Genomic DNA, 19206 nt, shown 5'->3' with positions numbered 1-19206 from the left:
AGTGCGACACTTTTTGATTTTTCGGTCCTTCCCCACCTGGAATTCTCTTCGGGAGTCCCGGGATGTCCCCCCGGCGGATTTTTTTCGATACCTTCAATTGCGGCACTGGCTGCTCTCGCTGCAGGGAACTTCTGCTTTCCCGTACCAGAAATCTGCCTTTGAACAGTTTTGCCAGCAGCGTCCGGGCGCGTCCGGGCCTTATATCCCTTTTTTATGCAGCTCTGAACAGATGCTCATCGCATACTTCTCTTTCATATGTTGTTCAGTGGGAGCGCAACCTGGGAGTGGCTGTAGATCCGGAGGACTGGAATAAGGCCTGGTCACTCATAGCTAAATGCTCATTTAATACGACCACGCTGGAGGCAGCCTATAAGGTATTGTTTCGTTGGTATTGGGTTCTGGCTCGTTTGGCCCAACCTAACCCTGCCTGTAGTGATCGATGCTTTTGGGGTTGTGGCCATCGTGGAGATGTATTGTATATCTGGTGGTCATGCCCGAGACTGTTTCGTTTTTGGTCTCGTGTGTTTGGCCTCCTTTTCACCTTGTTCGATCTCTCCATACGCCGGGATGCTCGGTATACCTTGCTTCATTGCCCCATACTGGTCCTTTTGGCTCACCAGCAGAAGTTGGCTTCCTATTTGTTTTTATCGGCCACTAGTACAATTGCTCAGGCCTGGAAGAGTCCGTTTGTCCCTCTTCGGTGGGTGCGGGACCGTATGACCACTATTATGCTCAACAAACAGATGTCCAGTATCTGCAACGACTCCCAATGTAAATTTTTGAAAATATGGGAGCCGTGGTTGCAGTATGCCTTTCCCACGCTCCCCCCGGCTAGTCTGGGGATGTAATGGCGTTCTGTATTGGCGCTCTTGGACCCCTGCTCTTATATTTTTTTTTTTCCTTTTTCTTCCTTTCTCTCTTTCTCTGTTTGTTTTTGGTGTGACAGTGGACAGCTGCCTTTAGTTGTTATAGTCAGAGTTACATTAATGGTATTGTAACTTATGTACCATTGATAGCCCCTGCATGGGCGTACCTTTTGCCCTGTTGGCGTTAGAGCACTGTTTTTTCTATTTTGCATTTTTTATCTGTGCAATTGATAGCCCCTGTGTGGGCGTGTTTTGTTGCCTCTGTTTTATACTGTTTAAAAATTAATAAAAACCATTGAAATATAAAATGGTTAGCAGATTTGTTCTTTTAATTAAATGCCCTTCTTAGTGTCCATATAATTATAACAAAAATCAAAATATCAAAAAATAAAGTCCATAAATTATTTCTTCCAAAAAAACTCGCAGTATAAATTCAGTATGTGCCATGTACCTCAAAATAAAAGAGAACTCAATAGTGTATTATCCTCACTTTAAAATTCATCCAAATTCCACAATTAATTATACCAAAAAAAATTATAAATCTCATGCAAAAGGCATAATTCGTGCAAACACGTGGTGAGCCATGAAACACGTGATAGTGAACCACTCTGTGTATTCTTACTATATAGTACTTCAGTGAACACCCCCCCTTATGAGGGAGTCAAGGAAGTGACAAAACGCATCAAGGGACATGACGTTGGACATTGCCTGAGAAACCGGAAGTAGGGGAGCGGCCATTTTAACTGTGGTAATAGTGGTTGCTGTTCCTGGAAGCTGCTGCATGGTGGATCATGGGATCTTTTATGATAGATTTGTGGCATTTTATTACTAAGGAGGTAAGAGTATTGAAAGGAGTATTGGGGGATCAGAAGGTACCCACGAGGTCCCAGCAGATCTGTATCCGTACCCTCCTTTGGATTTATGTATAAAGGCTGGCTTATTACTCATTTGGGTAAGAGTATGCAATTCAGCCACATTAGATGTGTACACTGAGTGTTCACTGAAGTACTATATAGTAAGAATACACAGAGTGGTTCACTATCACGTGTTTCATGGGTCACCACGTGTTTGCACGATTTATGCGTTTTGCATGAGATTTATAATTTTTTTTGGTATAATTAATTGTGAATTTGGATGAATTTTAATGTGAGGATAATACACTATTGAGTTTTCTTTTATTTTATTTTGAGGTACACGGCACATACTGGATTTACACAGCAAGTTTTTTTGGAAGAAATAATTTATGGACTTTATTTTTTGATATTTTGATTTTTGTTATAATTATATGGACACTAAGAAGGGCATTTAATTAATTTATTTATACTTTCAAGGGTGAAAGTGAGACTTTTCTAAAGTGTTTTTCACAGGGTTTAAGAATTTTTTTGGACACCGATTTATGTGTATTAGATATGTTCTTTTATTTTCACCCTTTTTAATAGGCATTTTCAAAAACAAGGAACAGTTTGAAAATGGATTGAAAGTAAAATACAGAAATCCTTTCTCAATGGACTGCATATTAAAACTGAACTGGCAAAACTGGAAAAAAATGTAACTAAGTCATAAAGCTTACAATCATGTGGATATATCAGAAAAAGGAAGAGTTGCATGCTGCTGCAGAACCGAAAGATTAGGAAATTACAAAATGAGTAGCATATACTTATATGCACATATCTTATTCCTGATCATTATCTTTTTCACTGTAAATTTGCGAATCAAACTTACATGTTGCATATTGAACATACACCAACACACCAGATACATATCTGAGAGTGGATAGGTTAAAGATATACTTAAGAGCAACCGGTAACCTAGACTGTGCACTGCTTCCTATTCCTCATTACAAATACCCCACCCCAAACATAATATTCTTTTGAAAAAGCTACGAATTTGAAAGAAGGAAGTGGCTGACTGACAGTGAAAGGAACTTCTGCAACAACTAGTTTTCAGTAAACGATATACAGAAGCACAAAGGATGATCCATCCAAGCAACATGCGAATAACAATGGCATTTTAGGACCAAGGACTTAATCCATCTGCAACAGAATCACGAGAGCAAGGATCCATCAGGCAATGGTAATACAAGCATTATCTACAGTATCATAGGGAAGATGCATACCTACAAAATGATAGCAAACATCATCATCTGCTCTGACTGTGTGTAATTCAGAATAGACAACTGGTATCTAATCACATCAAAGAAGGTTAGAATAGAACAGATTTCTGAACAAGGCTAGCATCAGATACTGCAGAAGTCAGTAAATGATTTAGATCATTTTAATCCTTTCTTTTGTGCCACAGCCAAAATCTAGCCATAAATGGGTAGATATCCTCCTAGCAGTGAAGGATGGTTAGGCAACTACAGAATATACCAAGGTCCACTGCGATGCCCTTCTCAACATGGCTGACAGAACATATGTGGTGGAGAACTACCTTTCATTTATTAGATCAACAAACTAGAGAAAAAACTGTGTGTTTAATGACAAGCACAGAAACACATTTTGTCACCTAGGTTTGATCCTCATCTGCCACTGCAATGAGCAACCAAATTAGTGGGGATGGAGATGTTGATGTCTATGCCCACTCTTAGATACCCTGCAAATTCGACTGCGACAAAGCCATTTTTATAAAAAAAAAGATTTATTTCAGTTTGACAAAAATATCACAGATCTAATATTTATTTTTATTTTTTTTTTGTGGGCATGTACTGTATAAACTTCACATGTAGGACTATATATAGGACTTATATTTTCATTAGACAGTGAAGACACAGTTCTATTTTTGTCTTTGGGTCTTGTGCACTAAACCCAGAGTTTTCAGGAACACATGAGGCACCAGTGTAGCATCCAGCCTCATTACCATCAGCTAAAATAAGTGGCAGTGGTACTCTTGTTTTGGGTTGTAACTGGTTAGGTACATATGAACACGTTGGGCATGTAGACTTAAAGACTGCAGACTTTTTAGCTACAATCAAGTCATATTCTGTCAACTTTACAATGTATATCTGAAGCTAACAACACAGTTTAGAATGATTCATGAGATAGAATAGGGACATTTATACTTTAAAGCCTGAATCTCTTCAGGTATCATGGCATTGTACAGAAAACACTTATTTAACCACTGGCTGCAATAAAGAAGAAAAGATCTTACAAGCAGATTAGTAAACTGAACAGAAAATAGTTAAGTAGCATGTCTGAAAAGCTATTGTTTTTTAATGTGGTTTGTGTGATGAAAGGGCTTTAAATAATGTTGGATATAATTTCACTGTAATGCAAATCTGTGGCCATATAAAACATATGACGCAAACACATTATTATCTTTTGGTATTTCTTGGTGCCTGCATTCACATTCTGATTTGTCACCGAGAACTCCAAGACCCAATATGGCAAGTCATTCTGATTAGGAAGTAGCAATCAGCTCTTGTGGCCAGCTACCCCCCACACCCTGATCCACACTCTACTATAATCAGTAGTTGTGCTAAAGCTGGGTGCACAATATGAGAAAATCGGGCGAATGACCGGTTTTCCTCAATGTTTCACAGCAAGTCAAACCTGAGGATGGTACTAATTGTACAAAAATTCTGAAACGACAAAGGCTTCTTTCTGTTTGATATAGAAATGTTATCAGTATTTCTCAACCTTTTTCAGTCAAGGCACCCTTTAAAATTATGGACAGTCTTGAGGCACCCCATTCTAACATGTGAAAAACTATTTTATTAGCTTTATATAATGCAGCAACACCCACACATGTAGGACACCCAACAGTAGAGATGATTTATTCTTCCAAAGCAAATACACTTTTGCACACTGGTACTGACTAGTATTCTAGACTTTCTCTTCTCCCTCAGTTTTTCTCCATCACTGAGCTAATGTGACCCCAGCACTAATGGAGAGGGCCTTATCAACTGATGATGTCCTTGGTTATTAGGACATCTGCGGCTAGAGGGTCGTAATGGTGCATAATGAAAACCTGTGGCTTTGTGTAACTAAAAGGCAGGCTTGTTGCACCCGTTGTCTTGTATACAAGTATTGGGCAATTTTTAGACATTTTGCCAAGGCACCCCTGCAGAAAGCTCAAGGCACCCCAGGGTGCCTGGGCACCCTGGTTGAGAAAGGCTGGCGTAGATTATTGTTGTTCGTTGTTTCTAATCACGTGCATCTTTCGTACCTGTTTTTTCTCATACGTAAATAATACATTAAATGAATATAATTTGTTCTGTTCAAGTATGAGAAAAATGTGAAAAATCTGAGAAATATCTGAATCAGATGTTGAAAGTTGTGTAGACATTATACAAACATTGAACGATCGTTCCTCATACACTATTTTTCTTCCGATTTTTTCATAGTGTGTACCCCACTTTACTTATAGGGAAGTGAGGGAGGCTAGATCCATCACAAAAATGGATTTCTAATTCCTCACTGGAGCACCCTGCTTTCCAGGGATTTGGGAAACAAATCAGAAAACAAATGCAAGCATCTGGAGGTGTCAACTTCACTATATAAGAGTTACAGGTTCCCAATAAGCCATGTTTATTGTGTCAACCCTATGGCCATGGATCTTAGTGTCAGTACTTTTCTGGACAATTCAAGTTATTTAACCAGTTGCCACCCAGGCTATAGCCAGATGGCGGCTGGGCGAGCAGTTCGTCCCTCCGGGTGGACGCCATATGGCGTCTTTTCAGGCATGCACGTGCGCCTGCCTGCAGGGCTGCTCTGCGGTGCAATCTGTCACCAGTCGTGTACCTCAGACACAGCCGATGACAGATATGTGTACCGGCCCCTTTTCCAGTACCATGTGACCTGCTGTGACCAATCACAGCAGGTCACATGACAGTTGTATACAATGGATGGCTTCCTTTCATACCATCTATTGTATACTAGTGTGTCTAGCTGTGAATGGTCACAGCGATCACATGCACAAGCTGGGCCAATCACAGCCCAGCTGTGTCATGTGATTAGCCATGGCCAAATCACAGCTATGCACAAAAAAAAAACCTGAATGAATCGATTTCATTCAGGTAAATGCTTGCTTATAGCAAAGTAATTCTTTGCCATAAGCAAGATGTGTAAAAAAAAAAAATACTGATCACTTCCCCAAGGTAGTACAATGTTACTATGGTAACATTATACTACTTTCTTCATAGTGAAATATGAAAAACAAATCTTAAAAAAAAGAAAAAAAAATGCAATAAAAAATTAAAACTAATAAAAAAATTTTAAAAATGTTTTAAAAAATTATCAATTTTTTTTTCGTACTGTCACCAGTCACCTGATCACTGCCATGCCAGTTATATGATGATGCTGTACTGCACTGGTGACAGTAAGTAAAAAAAATTGTGAAAATAATTTTTTTAATTTTTTAATTTTCAAAAAAATTATGACAAAAAAATTACAACTTCAAAAAACTCGCCATGCCTCTTATGAAATACGTCGGACTGTCTACTTTGCAAAAAGGGGTCATTTGGGAGATATCTGTACTGTTCTCACATTCTTGGACCTCAAGAAATTAGATTGGCCGTCAGTACTTCAGAATTGATCAATTTTCAGATATATCCCATAGTTTGTGAACTCTATAACTTTCCTATTGACTAAATAATACATCCTTATTTGGGTTATTTTCACCAAAGACATGTAGTAGAATACATCTTGGCTTAAATTTATGAAGAACAATTATTTATTTTGCAAACTTTTATAACAGAAACTAAGAAAAACATGGGTTTTATTTTTCAAAAATTTTGGTCTTTTTTTGTTAATTTAGCAAAAAATAAAAACCCCAGTGTTGATTAAATACCACCAAAAGAAAGCTCTGGTTGTGTGAAGAAAATGATAAAATATTAGTTTGGGTACAATGTTGTATGACCGCGCAATTGTCATTCAAAGTCTGAGAGCGCTGAAACCTGAAAAATGGCCTGGGCAGGAAGGGGGTAAAAGTGTCCTGTATGGAAGCGGTTAAATACTTGTATTCCAAATATGGTTAAATCTTAATTTGGTTCTATATTTTCTCTAATGACTTAACTGGGGAACAAGAAGAAATAGGAAGCATGGGCTTTCCCAGGTTGTGCTGCATTTATAAAGACTGTAGTTATTGCAAAACAGTTATTGCTAGTCTGCTAATACCACATACAAGACTCAAACTTTCCAAAATGAGAGCTAAGCTTATGTATCAACTTGTTCATACTAAGAACTGGAGTTATTTCCTTGCAACAGTGGAGTGCACTCCACACCGGAAACTGACACTCAGCATTTCCTTTCTGCGTGTTTTATAGCACTGCAGTGCAGCTCTGCTTTTGTTCACCTGACAGTGGCAGTTCAGAGTCAAAGGAAAGCTCCTGCTCTTCCCTGGTCATATGACACAGCTGAGGGGAGGACTTCTCATTCTGAACTGACACTGCATCTAGTACGTTGAGGGGGAAGACCTGTATAGAAATGGGTTCTGTGCTGGAGGAGGGTCTTTACTAAGAGTTCTGTATTGGGGGAGGTCTGCACTGAGGGGTCTGTGCTGGTAGTGGGGAGTCGGTATTGATGGATCTGTGCCGAGGGGAGTGTGTGTGCTTACACACACAGTTCCAGCTCCCAGAAGTTCTTGGGGAGCCTCAGAAGCATGTGGGAAGCTGAGAAGCAACCCTAACAGTGGACCAGAGTGTACGGAAGACTTGAATCTGTCTGTGTGTGTCTGTCCAGCTAGATTTTTGGTCTCACTCTAGTTGTGGCTAGCAGTATTGTAGGCTGTCTTGACAATTTCACAGCCTTCATTTATCTTCACAAGGCAAATTCTCTCCTTGCCCCCTCTCCCTTAAACAAGGACTCAGGTCAGCAAGTCACTGTGGGCATGATCCCTTTGAATATAAGGCCCTAAGACACGGCTGTCAAACTGGAGGCCCTCCAGCTGTTGCCAAACTACAAGTCCCATGAAGCATTGCAAAACTGACAGTTACACGCATGGCAGAGGCATGATGGGATGTGTAGTTTTGCAACAGCTGGAGGGCCGCCGGTTTGATGCCTCTGCCCTAAGGTGTATGAATTTTTTTAACAGTGTCATCAACATTATCAGCTTACATACATAACTATCTCATACAGTAGGCTTGCACTTATTTTTCACACGAAAAAGCCATTAAAACATTTCCATAAAAAGGTATTTATCTTCTGTTCATTAAAAGGTGAAGATTGGCTGATCTTGACCACTGGGTTATAGTGCCACCTGTGCAAGTAGAACGTTAGGAACAACAAACCGCCTGGGGGGTCCTACTGATGGCCAATCCCCCATCTGCTAACAGTTTTTTGGCTAGAGTCAAGGAAATAGGACCTTGTCATTCCTTACAGACGCAATCTGACAGTACACTATTAGTATATACAGTGGGGATCGAAAGTTTGGGCACCCCAGCTAAAAATTTGTATTAATGTGCTTAAAGAAGCCAAGGATAGATGGAAAAATCTTCAAAAGGCATCAAATTACAGATTAGACATTCTTATAATATGTCAACAAAAGTTAGATTTTATTTCCATCATTTACACTTTCAAAATAACAGAAAACAAAAAAATGGCGTCTGCAAAAGTTTGGGCACCCTGCAGAATTTATAGCATGCACTGCCCCCTTTGCCAAGCTGAGACCTGCCAGTGTCATGGATTGTTCTCAATCACCGTCTGGGAAGACCAGGTGATGTCAATCTCAAAGGTTTTAAATGCCCAGACTCATCTGACCTTGCCCCAACAATCAGCACCATGGGTTCTTCTAAGCAGTTGTCTAGAAAACTGAAACTGAAAATAGTTGACGCTCACAAAGCTGGAGAAGGCTATAAGAAGATAGCAAAGCTTTTTCAGATGTCAATATCCTCTGTTCGGAATGTAATTAAGAAATGGCAGTCATCAGGAACAGTGGAAGTTAAAGCAAGATCTGGAAGACCAAGAAAAATATCAGACAGAACAGCTCGCAGGATTGTGAGAAAAACAATTCAAAACCCACATTTGACTGCACAATCCCTCCAGAAAGATCTGGCAGACACTGGAGTTGTGGTACACTATTCCACTATAAAGAGATACTTGTACAAATATGGTCTTCATGGTAGAGTCATCAGAAGAAAACCTCTTCTACGTCCTCACCACAAAAATCATCGTTTGAACGTTGCAAATGAACATATAGACAAGCCTGATGCATTTTGGAAACAAGTTCTGTGGACCGATGAGGTTAAAATTGAACTTTTTGGCCGGAATGAGCAAAGGTACGTTTGCAGAAGAAGGGGCACAGAATTTAATGAAAAGAACCTCTGTCCAACTGTTAAGCATGGGGTTGGATCAATCATGCTTTCGGGTTGTGTTGCAGCCAGTGGCACAGGGAACATCTCACGAGTAGAAGGAAAAATGGATTCAATAAAATTTCTGCAAATTTTGGATGGTAACTTGATGCCATCTGTGAAAAAGCTGAAGTTAAAGAGAGGATGGCTTCTACAAATGGATAATGATCCTAAACACACCTCGAAATCCACGGGGGATTACATCAAGAGGCGTAAACTGAAGGTTTTGCCATGGCCTTCACAATCTCCCGACCTCAACATAATTGAAAATCTATGGATAGACCTTAAAAGAGCCGTGCGTGACAGACAGCCCAGAAATCTCAAAGAACTGGAAGACTTTTGTAAGGAAGAATGGGGAAAGATACCTCAAACGAGAATTGAAAGACTCTTGGCTGGCTACAAAAAGCGTTTACAAGCTGTGATACTTGCCAAAGGGGGCAGTACAAGATATTAACTCTGCAGGGTGCCCAAACTTTTGCAGACGCCATTTTTTTGTTTTCTGTTATTTTGAAAGTGTAAATGATAGAAATAAAATCTAACTTTTGTTGACATATTATAAGAATGTCTAATCTGTAATTTGATGCCTTTTGGAGATTTTTCCATCTTTCCTTGGCTTCTTTATGCACATTAATACAAATTTTTAGCTGGGGTGCCCAAACTTTCGATCCCCACTGTAAGTCTTCCCCAGTTCTTAAACTGGTGGCCTCTGTTGATCTGGCTGAAAGGGGTCTAAAAGAGATTTAAATTCTGCTCTTTTTCTGGCAACCAGATCTAAGTTACAGCTAAGGTGTGGAGATGGTTGGGAATGAGACCTTGGACTTATTGACAGGGATTAGTGTACTAAGACCTTGGAAATTGACCCTAAGTTCTCATTATCCTCTTCTCAAAAGCTTCCACAGTTATTTATAATTCATAGGGTTTTTCATGCCCCACAAATATGACACTCCTGGGGTCGAACAGCATCCTCTTATTGACCTAGGTGCTCTGGGGAAACTGGTACATAAGCTATGGAGGTAACCTAAGTTATTTCAATACATATATATATATATATATATATATATATATATATATACACACAGTTGTGTTCAAAATAATAGCAGTCAGACATCACTAACCTGATCAATCACTGTTTTTGGTAGAAATTATATTTCTACGTGGCAAATAATATACTAGCAGGTGTAGTAGAGTAATAGAAATCCAACAGACCCAACAGTCATGACATGCATGCTGCTGATTCTGTGTAATTGAATCACTAATTGAAAGGGGCATGTTCAAAATAATAGCAGTGTGGAGTTCTATTAGTGAGGTCATTCATTCTTTGAAAAACAGGTGGCAATTATTGCCCTTATTTAAGGAAGGAAGGCAGCAAATGTTGTACATGCTGGTTACAGTGCATTTCTCTCTGAAATTCTGAGGAAAATGGATCATTCCAGACATTGTTCAGAAGAACAGCGTACTTTGATTAAAAAGTTGATTGGAGAGGGGAAAACATATAAAGAAGTGCAGAAAATGATAGGCTGCTCAGCTAAAATAATTGCAAATGCTTTAAAATGGCAACCAAAACCTGAAAGATGTGGAAGAAAGCGAAAAACTACCATTCAAATGGATAGAAGAATAGCCAAAATGGCAAGGACTCAGCCAACAATCAGCTCCAGGAAGATCAAAGAAGGTCTAAAGTTACCTGTGAGTACTGTTACATTTAGAAGACGCCTATGTGAAGCCAAGCTATCTGCAAGAAGCCCCCGCAAAGTCCCACTGTTGAAAAAAAGACATGTGCTGAAGAGGTTACAATTTGCCAAAGAGCACATTGACTGGCCTAAAGAGAAATGGCGCAACATTTTGTGGACTGATGAAAGTAAGATTGTTCTTTTTGGGTCTAGTGGCCGGAGACAGTTTGTCAGACGACCCCCAAACACTGAATTCAAGCCACAGTACACTGTGAAGACAGTGAAGCATGGTTGCGCAAGCATCATGATATGGGGATGTTTCTCATACTACGGTGTTGGGCCTATCGCATACCAGGGATCATGGATCAGTTTGAATACATCAGAATACTTGAAGAGGTCATGCTGCCTTATGCTGAAGAGGAAATGCCCTTGAAATGGGTGTTCCAACAAGACAACGACCCCAAACATACCAGTAAACGTGCAAAATCTTGGTTCCAGACCAACAAGATTGACGTTATGGAGTGGCCAGCCCAATCCGCGGATCTTAATCCAATAGAAAACTTGTGGGGTGACATCAAAAATGCAGTTTCTGAGGCAAAACCAAGAAATAGAGAAGAACTGTGAAATGTAGTCCAATCATCCTGGGCTGAAATACCTGTTCACAGGTGCCAGAAGTTGGTTGACTCCATGCAACACAGATGTACAGCAGTTCTCAGAAACAGTGCTTATACAACTAAATATTCCTTAAGTGATTCAAAGGAAAGCAAAATCTTCAAACATTTTTCAGTTTATATAGTGAATGTTTGAGTTTGTAAAGAAGAATACAAACACTGCTATTTTTTGAACAGTCTAATATTCACTTTTCTTCAATTTTTTTTAGAGGAACAACACAAATTTGATATATTTTTCTTCATGTTTTGATTTGGAATAGAATGTGTAGTGTTCCCAATGCATTTGTGTGTATGGAAATAAAAGCTATTAGAAGGATTTTGAGCTTTATTCACTTTTTTCAACACACTGCTATTATTTTGAACACAACTGTATATACCGTTAGATCCCAAAGGCCTTGTATCCCCAACCTCCCATTTGTTGCTTCTACAACTGTTTTTTCTTTCCAGCAAATTAATTGCACAGAAATGAATGTCACCTACCCCTCCATCATTTACGCAATGCAAAGATACAGCAAATAACATCCTGGGAAGGGAAATATTGACATAGGGGTTGTCCCAAAAAGTTTTAAAAATGATGGTTTCCGTGGTTGTCTTCATGTGGCCTAGCTCTACTTCCTCTATATTGTTTTGTTGATCCAACTAGTATTTACCTAATATGTGGTATGCTTGATATGTTGTTGTAACATATGCCATTAGGGAAATGTCTGATCAAGGGTATTTGTATTTTATAAATTCTGTAGCTCGTGATTCCTGTAACTGTTGCAAAATAACTGCTGTAGACTGTGTTGTAATGGAGTGTCACAATTTCATTTAATTCAAGTGGTCATGTTTTGTCCTTTTAACGAAGTATAATTGTTTATTATAAGAGTCTTTTTGCATGGGCATTCCGTCTGTCCGTTTTTCATCCATCTGCTGATGGATGAAAAACGGACAGCATTGCATTCCTATGGGCAAATGGATGAAAAATTGACCTTGTCCATTTACATCAGATTTTTGTTAGCTTACATTCAGGTCTGTTTTTTAAACAGAACAAGTCTGCATTTTTGTTCCATTAAAAAAAATGGAATGGACGAAAAACTGATGTAAACAGACAAGTAAAAACTGATGTACAACTGATGTAAAACTGATTCATTTTTTCTTTGAAAAACTAATGAGAAAAATGCAACGCACATGTGAAAAGGGACCTAACTGTTTATCTCTTGTAAAATGGAACTTTACCCCCCCCCCCCACACACACACACACACACACACACACACACACACACACATTTTTTTTTTTTTATAAACAGTTGAAAATATTTAATCAATAAAACATGAAACTGCTAAATTTCTTTTAATTTGCAGAAATAAGTGCCATAAGATACCACCAGCAGCAATATTAGTGTCACAGATGGACAGTGTCTGTATGGCTGGCAGTGGTAGGGTGACAGCTGCAATGAGTGGAGGATGATGGATTCACACTCTGACAAATCCCAGGCTGGAATTCCCCAGACAATAAGGGGAGATAAAAACACTGTGACAGTACGCAGTCCAGCCCAAACACACAAACACACACACACAGAACACCTGAACTGAGTGATCCCAAACAATGACAGATCGGACACAACACACCATCACCAACACTGACACAGATCAGCAGGCCCAGCAGGCACTACAAGTGCAGGCTTTGGGATCATGATGATTTCATCACTCACTGACACGTGATGGATAGCTGGCCAGGTTACACTCACACAGACATGAGACATCAGAGTCAGACATTACCTTCCTGTGCAGGCACAGCTCCTCCTATGCTGATGAATGGGAAGAGAATTGCTGGAACTCCACAATGATCAGCAGCCGCCAGCCGGCTTGCAGTAGCTTCTAAATCTCAGTCCACACAGTGTATTCATCAAGAGTCTTTAGAGAATGGGACAAACCAGCAGCTCTGTGGCTAAATAACAGTACACAGAAGTTTGGAAAGAGAGTCCAGTACCCACAATCCAGGCAAGCCCCACAATCTTTGGTCCAGCAGGGTCTTTGCCTCCAAAACTATTGCTTAGGATATGACAATCTGGATAGCTGTACAAAGAGCCCAGCTCAGCAGCATGTAGATGAAGGAAAAAAGCAAATATTGAAAAGGAGACAATGGCTAGAAAAATAGATGAAGTTTTCTCAAAAGAGAAAATTCTAGGACACTAGCAAAAAAAACAGAAGTCTGCTGGAAGTGGTTATACCTAGGTGGCCAACCCCTTTTTTGCCAGTGTCCATTTTCCCCTGCTGATCTTAAAATAACAGAATACTGTGTCTTTTAATGAACGAGAAAGAAAAAAAATCTGTTTTCAGGTAGTTTTATTGAAAACACACTTTTCATCAAGTGGTACTAGGCCTGCTTTGACCCTTTCAGACTGTCCATGTGTTCGCTAACCTTAAACTGTCCTGCTGCTGGCCAAATTCTATCAAACTCTATCAAACTCTCATTAAGTATTAGGAAACTGCAGATGGTGCAGCAGCATTGGCCAAAATGTATTAGAGAAATAGTGCAGAGGCAGGTATTTTCATTGAACAATTAGGACATTGCAGATGGTAAAGTAATGTAAAATTGGCCATTAACAGGATGGTTTTAATAAAGGATAATAGGCCAAACCAGTTTAAGACTAACATTTATTTTACCATTGTCATAGTGGGTACAGTGAGTGTGAGTAATATAATGTGAGGTGATTCAGGAGCACACTGTTTTTTACTTAATTTTTGCAAAAGTTGGCTGGACAATTACCATGCTTTTTCATGCACCTTGCTGAAGGTTCAAAGAAAGTGGATGAACTATAATCCTTTCTTTTGGTCAGCAACAAGTGAATACTGTGCTTTAAACACCCAAACCCAAAAAATGGCCCTATCAACACCTTAATACCCCCATAATAGTCTTTTGAACATAATTGTCTGTAATATCTTCTTTACAAGCTGTGTTTTAGCTGCTCTGCCATGGGAATAAAAAAGATATTTGGATTGAAATAAAAAAAAAAAACAAGATTCAAATTAATATCCTCACTTAAGATTCTAAATGTTTAATTTAGTGGTGTTAGGAAATGGCAAACACAGATATTTTTTGGTGGAAAACATTTTTTGTGTCTAGAGTTTTCTCATGACAAATAGCAAAGTTTTAATATGTCAGAACATTAGAAACCCAGGATACATGCATTACATGCTATTTATAAATTTGATTAACCACTTGTCCTCTGGAGGATTTACCCCCCTTCCAGTCCAGGCCATTTTTTGCGTTACGGTGCTGCGTTACTTTAACTGAAAATTGCGCGGTCATGCAATGCTGCACCCATATGAAATTTACAGCCTTTTTTCCCATGAATTGAGCTTTCTTTCGGTGGTATGTGATCGCCTGTGCGTTTTTTATTTTTTGTGCTATAAAAAAAGCACTGACAATTTTGAGAAAACAATATTTTTGACTTTTCCCTATTAAATATGTCCAGTAAAATTTAAGATTTAAAAATCATATTTTGTCATAAATTTAGGCCAAAATGTATTCTGCTACACGTCTTTGTTAAAAAAAAATCCCAATATGTGTAAATGAATTGATTTATGTGAAAGTTATAGTGTTTACAAATGGCGGAATAGGTACAGAATTGCAGCGGGCATTCTGACACCGGGGGGAACTGACTTGATTTCACTGACATCCCCAGTGACACCAATAGAGTGATCAGTGCTAAAAAAAAAACACTGACACTATACTAATGGCACTGGGCAGGAAGGGGTTAACATGAGGGGTGATCAAAGGGTTAACTGTGTGCAGGGAGTGTTTTACAAAGGGGGTGGTGTGTGGGGGCTTCACTGTAATCACACTGCTCTGGATGGCTGTGCTGTGCACAGCCATCCAGAGCAGTGTGCCCGATCCAACAGAGAGAAGGACTTTTAGTAAACAAAGCAGTCCTACTCCCCATCGGAGATGCTCGGTATTCACTGCGCCGCCGGGGAATCACTGGCCAGGACCTGGTGATTGACAGCCGTGGCCACAAATGACAGCGCAGGTAGGGCGCACACGTATATATACATGATTTTGTGCACCCCTGCCACCCTGTATCAGTATATCTGCTATAGGGCAGTTGGGAAGAGGTTAAAGGTATAGTCCAGTCCCAATTTAGAAGTCAACCTTCAGATACAGACAGGGAGTGCAGTCTAATTGCCAGATAGTTTAGTTCTTTATCCACACTTTGCTGTAGTGTACCAGTTGACTCAACTTCCTTAGGTCTGTTTTCTGGTAAACCTAAAATGTACTTGTTGGAGATGCTGGAGAAAAAAGCCTGGTGTAATGCCAGCTTAAGATGTGGAGATGTACAAACCAAACATGACAAATGTCTAGCTGAGATGCCCTTTTCAGATCTCTCTTATTATCCAAGGTTGCAAGTGGTTCTGCTTCCTTCTTTTTAGAGGATACATCATTGATTGCAGCTTCAGTTTCAGGGATGTTCTGTTCCTTTTACTGCAGTGCTGGTGGGCCTTATTGTTCTGTTTGTTGTTAAAATTAATTCAAAGTGATTACAGTGTCACTTCATGAGGCTTTTGATGCATAAGTGTTTTATTAATAATTACATTTCTGCTACCCTATTGGTGTCTTGATACAGAATTCTGTAACCCTTTTGAGAATAATTGCAGCCAACAACATATGTAGGGATACCTAAGGATAGCACAAAGTTCCCATTTTCTTTCCTGAAATCTGAGTTTATATAGGACCACATAGATCTGATTGAATTAGGTCCAGGGCTCTGCTGTTGTTACTTTTTGAGAATGATTTCCTGGTCATTTTCCCCTTTATGCTCAGAGGCGTATCTGCCACGAGGCAAACAAGGCATTTTTCAGGAGGCGGCACCGCCCCCAGGCAGAAGGGGTCATTGGAGTTGGCAGTGCTCGGGCAGTCTTGGCAGAGCTCGGGTGGGGGGGGGGCGGGCTCGGCAGTGTTCGGGCGGGGGATCAGTGAAGCGGGTCAGTGAAGCAGTATTCGGGCAGGGGAGGCAGCGTTCGGGTGGGGAAGGTGGGTCAGTGAGGCAGTGTTCGGGCGGGGGTGCAGCTCACCAGTGCTTGGATGGTGGAGGTGGGTCAGTGAGGCAATGTTCGAGCGGGCTCTGCAGTCCATTTCCTGTATACTGTCTGCAGTCTCCTGTATCCTGTCCACAGTCTCTGACCATCCCCTGTATCCTGTCCACAGTCTCCTGTATGCAGTCTCTGACCGTATCCTGTATCTTGTCCGCAGTCTCTCACCGTATCCTGTATCCTGTCTGCAATCTCCTACATCCTGTCCACAGTCTCTCACCGTATCCTTTATCCTGTCTGCAATGTCCTGTATCCTGTCCGCAGTCTCTGACCATCTCCTGTATCCTGTCCTCAGTTTCTGACCGTATCCTGTATCCTGTCTGCAATCTCCTGTATTCTGTCTGCAGTCTCTAACCGTATCCTGTAATCTGTCCGCAGTCTCCTGTATCTTGTCCGGAGTCTCTGACTATATCCTGTCCAGAGTCTCTGACCGTAACCTGTCTGCAGTCTCTGACCATCCTCTGTATCCTGTCCGTGGTCTCTGACTGTCTCCTGTATCCTGTCTGCAGTCTCTGACCATCTCCTGTACTATGTCCACAGTCACTGACCAACTCCTGAGGTGGAGCTCTAATAGGAAGAGGTGGAGCCTAAAGAGGAAGGGGCAAAGTTTACAGATGAAGGGATGGATCTTAAACAGGAAGGGGTGAGACAAATTTTAGTTGGGGGGGGCACCTGATTTTAGTCTTGTCTAGGGCAGCACAAAACCAAAATAAACCATTGTTTATTCTACTGATACACTTCCTTATTTGACTGCATCAATCAATTGTAATACCATTGGCAAGATGATCTTCAGTTAGCTTCTTTATAGTTTCAGCATTTCTGTGCCCAAGATGATAGTGTCAGGTGTGAAGAAAGTTTACTTCAGTACACTTCAGTTGATACAGTTAATCTGTGATATTTCCTTTAGCTAGTATGTGGCTTGCTTTTATAATGAGCCCCTTTTTTCCTGGCAGGACTCCTGCCACAACAATTACCAGGTCAGGAATTTTATGATCGGGCCAAGGTCCAGTCATATGCAAACACACTCAATGACCAGGTAGGTTATACTATAAAGGGCCCAGGCCTCTGTGTGGCAGAGAGAATCATCATAGAAACATAACACTGGCTTGTTTACAAAACATTTTCCTGGTTCGAGAGACAAGCAATGCATTTGAGTCTATTCCAGTTGGTTACATAAGTCTGTCGGCACTACATGATCTGTTTGGTGTCAAAAGGTACTGAAGTCCGAATTCCAACTCTGGCATAAAACACATCTGCCCCACTGGAAGTAGTGACCATCAACTTTCTTACAGTCGATATGGCAAAAGATGGATACTGTCACATTCTAGTTATGGTGGACCATTTTACCAAGTTGCAATACCAACCCGCGGCCAGACCGACTATACAACTGCCGATATGGTGTGGAAACACTTTTGCCTTTGTTATGGCTATCCACAGAAAATACATTGAGACCAGGGACACTGTTTCAAAAACAAGTTCTTTAAAAAATGGCGCCACTCACTCAGTATTAAAGCCCCACTCTGGGATCAATGTCAAAAAACGGAAAATGACCACCTATACTTCATTTCCTGGCTGGTCCTCATGTCAGCACAATTGGGTTTACTCCTCCTCCAAATCCTCTGGACCACCTTCCCTAGCAGAGATAAAGAACAGACCCTCCCATCCCCACCTGTTCTCTGTTTGTAGCGACAACCGGTCACTAGGGAGGGAAGAAAAAAGTTGTGCTGACGTGAAGACCAGCCAGGAAAGGAAAAGTACGGTAAGTATTGGTGACAATTTTACATTTTCCTGGCCAGCCTCATATCAGCACACCTGGGATATATCATACCTATTTTGGGGTGGGACACAACAACAAGAAAAAATCAACACATCTAGCTACTTTATGCAGATTCTTTTATTTAGTCTAAAAAGGTGCTGACATAACCGCCGCTCCGAACTTAGCTGAACTGGTGTACCTTACTTTCAATTTATAGTGTCTGGCAAAGGTCTCACAGGAGCTCCAACTTGCCATCCTGCATATATCTTCAACTGATATGCTTGTGAGTGCCACCCATGAGGCTGCCACCCCTCTTGTTGAGTGAGCTCTTACACTCTGTGGAAGAGCAAGGCCCTGTTGTCTATATGCTGGACTGATTGTTTGGTGATCCAGGGAGCTATGATTGTTGCCGCAGCCACTCCCTTCCTGGGTCCCGCTGGTAATAAGTTATCGGATTTATGTATCCGTTGGGAACGAAGAAGATAGGTTGTAAACAAAGCGACTATGTCCAGTGGTCTAAGGTCTAGGTCATCTGTCTGGTGGCTGGTTGAAACTTGGCAAGACAGACTCCCATTCTACATGGAATTTTGAGGCCATCTTGGAGTTTAAGGCTGGTGAAGACCACAAAATAACCTTATCTGCCAACACAATGCACAATGGGTCTCTGCAGGATAGGGCTGCTAGCTCCGACACTCTTTTCAATGATATAATAGCCATGAGAAAAGTTAACTTGACTGTTAGAAACCATAATGGGCATGAATCTGTTGGAACAAAAGGTGGCCAATAAAAAAAGAGAAAAGGTGGGGATGGGAGGGTCTATTTTTTTATCTCTGATAGGGAACGTGGTCCTGAGGGTTTGGAGGAGGAGTAAACCCTGTTGTGCTGA

General features: G+C 40.6%; 1 protein-coding gene across 1 annotated transcript in view; it reads left to right on the top strand.

The window, feature by feature from the left end:
- Positions 1 to 2772: 2772 nt before the first annotated feature.
- Positions 2773 to 19206, top strand: part of MYO1F (myosin IF) — a 129724-nt gene continuing 113290 nt past the window's right edge. Inside the window, exon 1 of the mRNA XM_089670007.1 lies at positions 2773 to 2939. Within this exon, the coding sequence (XP_089526133.1) occupies positions 2937 to 2939 (3 nt within the window). The 5' untranslated portion in view covers positions 2773 to 2936. The remainder of the gene's footprint in view (positions 2940 to 19206) is intronic.

The sequence above is a fragment of the Staurois parvus genome, unplaced genomic scaffold (assembly GCF_062004578.1).
Source record: "Staurois parvus isolate SC_StPar_1 unplaced genomic scaffold, SC_StPar_1.0 ptg000086l, whole genome shotgun sequence".
Lineage (NCBI taxonomy): Eukaryota > Metazoa > Chordata > Amphibia > Anura > Ranidae > Staurois > Staurois parvus.
This window is presented reverse-complemented; position numbering and strand designations above follow the sequence as displayed.